The sequence below is a fragment of the Lactuca serriola genome, chromosome 7 (assembly GCF_051521515.1).
Source record: "Lactuca serriola cultivar US96UC23 chromosome 7, Lser_US96UC23_V15, whole genome shotgun sequence".
Lineage (NCBI taxonomy): Eukaryota > Viridiplantae > Streptophyta > Magnoliopsida > Asterales > Asteraceae > Lactuca > Lactuca serriola.
Window position 1 is genome coordinate 31,642,370 of NC_136414.1, and position 8,375 is coordinate 31,650,744.

The window sequence follows — 8,375 nt, forward strand, 5'->3', positions numbered from 1 at the left end:
GGTCAAGCCTCAAGCTTAACGAGCCATGGCGAGCCATGACGTTTTTCAAGGCGCAATGTAAGGCGACGATTTTGTATTAATTTAAAATTATATTACCACATAAATATAAATTTATATTAAATATAACTACTTTTTAGAAGTGTTAGATCAATAACTAGTAACAAAAATTTAACAAAAACCACAATACGTGTATCTCCGATTAGAAAATACATAACAAAGAGCAAAAAACCGTGTCTCAAACGAAAAAACAAGCGCCATAACATGCCATAACGCGCCATGGCGCGCTATATTACGCATTGTCACGCGCCACACCTAACAGCAACGTTATGAGGCTTTTCGTAACGGCGGAGCCACGCCTCACGTCATGGAGCGCCCAGTGATGGACGCAAAACATTTTCATAAGGGTGACACTACAAAAAAATTTCCAAATAAATCTATATTAGTAGTGTCACTCGTGTTTTAAGTCAGTGCATCCAGTAGAAAAAACATTAAAAAAAAACATTATATTTTTTTTTAAACTACATGCCGGTGTCGAAGCAATGGTGGAGGACCCCTGGAGGACCACTAAGGTCCATCACTAGACGCGTCTTTTAGAACACTGTGTCCTACTAAAAAAAATTGATTAATTAATTAGTAATATAATTTACTTTGATGGAAAGATGGAAATATATTTCTAACCTCAATTTCATTACGAGCATTCAATAGCTTTTAATCGTTGATGGCTTAAACTACATTCCAAATATAAAAGAGTTTCATCCAAAAGCATCGTTTTCAAATGTAATTTTTGATGTAAATGCATAGTATTTAAATCTAAAGCGTTATTAATTCAAAGTGTGATGTCATATTTGCGGCAACTTGTTAGGCGTTTTAGCCCTTTTCACACGTTCCCATCTAATACTTTGCTTGAGATGAGAATTATACTTGAAGATATGAAAACATATAGGGAAGTTAAAAAGTAGGTGTAATTTTGTTATTCATGAATATTCTACAATTACATGCATATATAGAAAACTAACACATAGTTAAGTTAAAGAAACCATGGATGGATAGCTTTGACCATACTCTAGGTTGACACTGCAGCCCTCTCCCTCTATCTACTATATTGCTTCATCTCCACTCTATCCATCTTCCGAATTTTCACTTTAGGGTTTTAGATTCTTTAAAAATTTCTTGAGTAAATTACAAAATTTCACTTTTGGTATTTTCTTGATCCGTAGTTTTCTTTTGGTTGTTTATTTAACTTGTATGATCGTAAGTGATGCTAACGAATGGTGTGACCAAATTTGGACAACGATTCTTCATTCATTCATAACCGGTATTCGAAAGTTACCTTCAGGTTAAGCAATATAGTGTTGAGGGGCATTTAGTAATTGTACCCCTTTTTAAGTAGTTCCAAAGACCCATTCTAAGTACTTCTAACACTAAAGGAAAAAAAGGAAAGACACCCTCCACTGCATTAAGATTGCTACGTGTGTGCGTATCCACCTAAACATAAACTCAACTTGGCGTCCAAGCAACCCTAATTCTTTTTGTCTACAAAATACCCATTTCATTCCTCCTCGCCAAATAAATAATCAACAAAAGAAACCCATAAAGTCTCCATTTTATTATCTCTCTATATATCCAAAAATTCTTGAAGGTGTTTCTTGATGCAAAATTGAGGCTCATAGAAGAAAAAAGTAATAAAGAGGGATTCTATTCTTTACCGATATCAAGAAACGACACCAGGTTCGAGTCTCGCCCCACCCTTTAATGGATTAATTGAAAGTAAAAAAAGTGGAAGAAGAACATACCCACAAGAAGCTAGAGTTGATTCACAAGTCTTGTATTTAAAAAGTGAAAGAATTTGCTTTTCTTGTGGCTCTTTAAATTATTATGTACTCCAACCATTTAGTTATCTATCTTTACTGGGAATATATATTAATCGTTCTTTTTCGATTTTCTTTACTTTGAGCATACACAAGTTACCCAATTTGGAATGAGCATGATATCAGACGAAAACAATAAACATGACATGGTGTAATGATGAAAGTAGTACCCTCCAAAATCTCTCAACTTCTTCAACAGAAAGAAGCACCATTCAATCAAGAAATCCCAATATCATCACAAGTTCTTGCCCTTCGTGTGGACATACGATCCAAATTCAAGCTAAGGTACATCATGTGAAGTTCTTTTTTTATTATTCTCTTGGTGTAAATTTTATTTGTCTTTTACATAAATTCTGAACTGATAATTGATGGTGGTTTGGCAATGATCAGGGGCTGATTCCAGATTTGCCTGGATTACCAGCCGGAGTGAAGTTTGACCCGACAGATCAAGAAATTATTGAGCATTTGAAGGCTAAGGTTGGGTGTGATACAAATGAGCTTCACCCCCTTATTGATGAATTCATTCCAACAATTGAAGGAGAAACTGGGATTTGTTATACTCATCCTGAGAAATTACCTGGTAATCTTCAATATATATATATATATATATATATATATATATATATATATATATATATATATATATATATATATATATATATATATATATATATATATATATATATATATATAAAACAGCAAGTAATAACAATCAGAGACCCACTAAGGAATAAAAATATAAATAAAGTCTTACCCAAGGTTTTACACACTACTTCTTAGACCTTTCCAATATTTCGATCTACATCTAAGCCAAAGGACACTTTCACTACCCTTAAACATCTTAATTATCATTTAATTGGGATAATATAGTTGACGTATAATTGTATTAACATATATCTATCTTATTGGAAGTTAATACCAAACAAATTATGGATCGAATATTATCTGTTTGTGAATACATGCACAAGTTTTTTTAATGATATTAAAAAAATATTGACCATTAGAAAGGTGGATATCTATCGTTAGAAAGAATTCTAATTAATGGTCATCTTTGTCAATATATTTTTTTTTAATTAAAAAAGAAGATGGAGATCATAACGAGAAACAATTCTTAGGTTATATAAACCCCTACGTTGTTTGATAAACTTTTTTTTAATAAAATTTAGAAGTTGAGAAAAATGTATTAATTAACTATTGTAGATGTATAAAATGTTTAAAAATATATAACAATACCTAACTAAAAGATATTGAATTAAAATAAAAATAAGATGTCATATAAACGATTTAAAAAAAATCATGTTCAGAATTTTATACATAAATTAATATTATCATATTTTCTTAAAAATAATAACTTATTTACTAATATTGAATTAAATTAATTTTGGGCTTAAATATTATCAATATTTTTAGTATAAAATAATATTTAATCTAAGTGTTTATTATTTTCAATTCAACATTTTTTACTATAAATTGTACATGCATTTTAAAAATAATGACATGCAAGCGCCAATCTTTTGTTTCAAAGAAGCCATGTTGCACTTCTTTTGATTCTCCAAAAAAAATAATTTGGCAAAATGTCTCTGAAAACATAATCCCTCTATACCATATATCATTCGAACTCCGTATACACACCATTCCCGACTTTTTAACAATTAAATTCTCCATATCAAAATTATCGTCCCCAAAACCAGTAATGGTTTTAGCAATTCTCACCTTATGAGTCAAAAATCATCATGCATGCCTGAAATTTCTAAATAATCCTAAATTAAGGAGCATGAAGAACTTGTATTAATTACTTTCCTTGTGATGTGAGCCTAGTGATGAGATTAAGAATTCCATAAAAGTGTTTCAGGATTCAAAACTTAACACATTCAAACTTTTGCTATTACTCTGCGATTTACCATCATGTAATAGACCTTGGACACGTTCCATGTGAGCCGCCTAGAGGATGATGTTTAACCCCTTTTTAGCTTGTATTGCTTTCACCTAAAGATAATATGGCTCATTAAAATCTCTTCAATGATATTTTTTTAGAAGAGCATGCTTGGTAGCAACAAATCTACAAATCCCCAACTGATCAATTTCTTTTTGTGCAATATTTTTTCCCGTTTCACTACTGCATATTTCTATCACTCATATCACCTCCCACAACAAAAAAGTATGCATCATCTTCTTTAAATCAATTTTAACAGGAAAATTTTATTATGACATCTAGCGAGGCGCTAGCAAGTTACAAAAGTATTACAAAGGTTAAGACTTGTACACAGTAACAGCTAGCAGCTTGGAACTCGTTGAGCAGGAAACTATTTCTTTTTAACCACACCATTGACAACTTTGTTATTTTTGTAACCCCATAAGACCCTCAGGTAAGCTAGCAGAATTACACAACCAATCATTCTCATTAATTTTAGGCCCGATGTCAACTTAATAATGTGAACAAGAAGATTTTCAATATATAGTGTTGCATGCGTTGGATGGAAATATAGGGCCCCACAAGTGAAATGTGACCCATAAGTCCTAGATAGTAACGCAACAGATCAATAAGAGCTGTGTCTCACGTTCTTAGAAGGAGTTTCAAAAGGGACAGGTTTTGCAACAAGTAATTTAGAAGGTCCCGAATCCCACCGACATTAATTAACATCTTCATAGCTTCGATTTCGTCACATGCTTTGGATAGTCCCTTCTAAAACTCTCACTGAACTGGTCTCCCGATTACATATATATATCATTGATATGATTTTTGCCATCTTAAATTTTTTTATGTCCTTCCCAATGGACCAATTGACACCATAAAAAAAACTAATAGATCCCCAACCCTCCAAGAATTTACTTTAAAAGTATCGACCGGCTACCAATCTACAAAGTTTGAACTTTTCAACTATATAATTTTATAGAAAAATTCTTTATCAACCAGAGCATGGTAAGATACACACCAATTTACAACGTTAGTATGTCGTCTTTCATTTTGTATTCCAGTTTGATAACAAGTTACAACATTAGCCCTTCAACTTTCCTTTTATATTCAAAATCTATCTTTTACTTAGGTTTGACTTGTTTCTAACATTCACCTGTTATATATTGTTAAATATCATAATACTACAACCACAAGTATCATAATACCCTAACCACAATTACATGTGACATTAATTAGTTTGATAATATAAATAGTTTAAGATTATTTTTTTATTAATTTATTAAATTAAATTATTTTAATTTTTATTTAAAAAAATAAAGATGAGGGGAAATGACCATTTCCTAAGTGTTAAAGTGGAGGAAAATGAGATCCCGTTTAGGAGGTAGAATAAAAGTGAAAGGAGAGGAAAGTGGACCATAATCTTATTAACTTTAATTTATTAGAGATAATTGTAATTAAAAACTCAAATAATAAAACCAAACAAAAATTTTATATTTTAAACTTTTATTTAATTAATTATTAGTACCATAGTATATTTTAAACTATGAGATTTTGAAATATAAGATTTTTATAGTAATTTCAAAATCTTAAATCTTAAATCTGTTATATAACATTCCAGATTTTACAGTAAAGTGAGTGGTAGGCTAAATTAAGTACTAATTTAAATTCTTTATATTAAATAACAGTAGAGAAATGTTGTTATATCGTTATTTCTTTTCATTTTGTCGATATTTTTCTTTTTCAACTGTTATTGATGCTCAAGCTTTGACATTGATCATCTATTAATGATCCAGGAGTAAGCAATGATGGCCAAATTCGCCATTTCTTTCATCGTCCTTCAAAAGCATACACTACTGGCACACGAAAGAGAAGAAAGGTACATATGGACGCTGAAAGGGGCGAAACAAGGTGGCACAAAACAGGCAAGACTAGGCCAGTCTTAATTTCAGGTTCAGTTGAAGGGTACAAAAAGATTCTCGTGCTTTATACAAATTATGGAAGGCAAAAGAAACCAGAGAAAACGAATTGGGTGATGCACCAATACCACCTTGGTAACAATGAGGAAGAAAAAGATGGTGAGATAGTTCTCTCAAAAGTGTTCTATCAAACACAACCAAGGAATTGTGCGTCGAACCTCAAGGAGTCCACGTTACTTGATGAGAAAACTGAAAGAAACCCTAATGCTAGGAACATGAGCTTCATTGAAAACTATAGCATTTCACCTTTCATACCATATGACATTAATCGAAGGCAACTCAGTAGGGAAATTCCTTCTCACGTCATCCCTAGTTTTGTTCTACAAGATGATACATCACCTTTTATTCATCTACCAAGTGGATCAAGCAAAGAATAAGATATTATAGGTAAAAAAAAGATATATTGATTCTTTCCTAGTATCTGAAAATTTAACTTTTCAAATTCTCATAAGGACCTCATTTATTTTGGGGGTTCAAATTTCAAGTTCAGAAGAATGTATAAATTTTACTACATGAGTTATAATATTGTAGTCATTTTGAATTACGAGAGAGACAATAATATGGTACTTTAATAATAGGGTTTATATAACTTTGTTTTAAGAATTTATATAATTTAAATTAATTTTGTTACTAAAAAACATATAAGATCAAAGTAGTGAAATATTTGGTTTCGTATATTACTTTTATGACATACCAGAGCATAGTTCTGATGATTTTTATGTTTACCAGAGAGGGATTTGCAATCCTTGTCCTTTTAGATTTGCATACATTACGTTTAGAGCAATGTGTAAATGAAAAAATTGTTAAATTATATGTATAACCCAATAAATAAATTGGTATATACTTGAATTAATAACAAAGTCTTTTTGAGTTGCCCTCAAACCTAGTAATTGAATAGGATGACTTTTAGAGAGAGATACTGATTTATTGATTTATTATATGATTAATAAACAGAAATAAATAATTTATTAATATATTATGGAAATAATCTTTTAATTAGAAATGATATTATTTGTAAGACCTAGAATCGGAAAGACCAAGAAAGGAAAGGAAAACCCTAAGTCAAAGGGGTCAACTCATCGAGCCCATATGTGAACTCGACGAGTTGTAGCGGGTTCCGTGTCGGGATTTAAGTGACCGACTCGGCGAGTCGGAGGGACTGACTCGACAAGTCAGGTTTGGGTTGGGAAACCCTGATTTCCGGGCTTGGTGCCCTATTTAAGCATCATTTCAGGCCTTCACCCCAGCCTCCATCACTCCCTTTACCTTCTCTCGAAACCCTAAGCCTCCATTGTAGTACTCTCAAGCTTTCTTTATCATTTTTGGGTACTTTGAAGCTAAAAGGAAGAAAGGAACCTTGGGTGATTCAAGAAGTGGCAGTAGACTCTGTGTTGGTGTGCTATTTCAAATCATTGGAAGGTATGAAGCTCATACCTTGGCTGATATTCATTTAGATCCCTTTTCCTAGTTAGATTTTGTCATTTTGGGCCATTTCCAAGGCCAATTCATGTATTGTGCCTTTGTGAGCAAAAAGAACTTCGGATCTAGGGTTGTCTTCGCCCAGAAACCCATAAAGTATCAGTCTTTGGTGTGTTCGTGAAGCATGCTTGTCTCAAACCCTAGCCCTAGAGTGTTTCAAGCCTATAGCTCCTTGGTTTCACGTAAAGTTTGCAACTTTACGTGAAGGATGGGCCTTAGAAGAGTGGATCTACAGTTTGGAGCCCCCGCATGGCTCGAAAAGCCACTATATGGATTAAGAACTGAAGCTACTCGGCGAGTCACATGGGTGGACTCGGCGAGTTGTATGAAGATAGGTAGGAACTCGACGAGTTGGAAGAACAACTCGGCGAGTCTGTTGAAGATTGTCGTGGACTCGACGAGTCTGTTGTTGGACTCAACGAGTTGGATCTCAAAACCTCAACCTTTTCTAGTTAAGACTTAGATCGGTAAGTTGAGTGGTGACTCTATCAGTTGGACAGGATGGGACATGGAGATCATTGAACTCAACGAGTCAACGGAGTGACTCAGCGAGTTGAGGCGTATTGTGAGAGTTTCTGAGTATAAGGACTCGACGAGTCAACGGGTTGACTCGGCGAGTAGAGTCAGTCAGGAAGGTTGACTTTGACCAGGACTTTGACTTTGTCAAGAGTGGACTTAGTTAGCTGCTAGAGTTCAGTTTGGATCTAAGTGATATATATATTGATATTGGTAGCTCGGGGAGCTAGTGGAGCGGCGGTTCAGAGAATTGTCAGATAGTAGCCAGAAGGTTATCATCAAAGTTCAGCAGTGCAGGTGAGTTTACTTTTGTGTGAATGGGTCTACGGCCACAATGTCGGCCCATGTAGTTATGAGTAGGAAGACCCGGGGGTTAGCCTTAGGCACTGTTTGCTATTATGATATTCAGGACCAAGGTCCAATGTCGGGCAGGTGCCCAAGGAGTGGTTTGCATGATAGAGTATACTTGTTGTCTATGTGATGCATGTATGTGCCTGGTAGGGAGGTGAGTGTGGGCGAGGTCCCGTATCTCACCAATAGCATAGTATGGATGGTGTTCCATATCTCATTAGTAGCAGAGCAGGGGCGAGGCCCGAGATAGGTATGGAGTGAATGTGGGCG

The 8,375-nt window shown here is 33.9% G+C and overlaps 1 protein-coding gene across 3 annotated transcripts; it reads left to right on the top strand.

Moving 5' to 3' along the window:
* The first annotated feature begins 1,476 nt into the window (after positions 1–1,476).
* LOC145062259 (NAC domain-containing protein 73-like) lies at positions 1,477–6,334 on the top strand. 3 transcript variants are annotated; one of them, XM_079009888.1, is made up of 4 exons: positions 1,477–1,728; positions 1,955–2,153; positions 2,259–2,448; positions 5,577–6,334. In XM_079009888.1, exons 2-4 carry the CDS (start codon positions 2,010–2,012, stop codon positions 6,134–6,136), a joined length of 894 nt encoding a protein of 297 aa, XP_078866014.1. In that variant the 5' UTR covers positions 1,477–1,728; positions 1,955–2,009; the 3' UTR covers positions 6,137–6,334. The 3 variants fall into 3 exon arrangements, with proteins under 3 accessions (XP_078866014.1, XP_078866013.1, XP_078866012.1); XM_079009887.1 differs by having other exon boundaries at positions 1,478–1,728; positions 1,965–2,153; XM_079009886.1 differs by having other exon boundaries at positions 1,478–2,153.
* Positions 6,335–8,375: the final 2,041 nt, after the last annotated feature.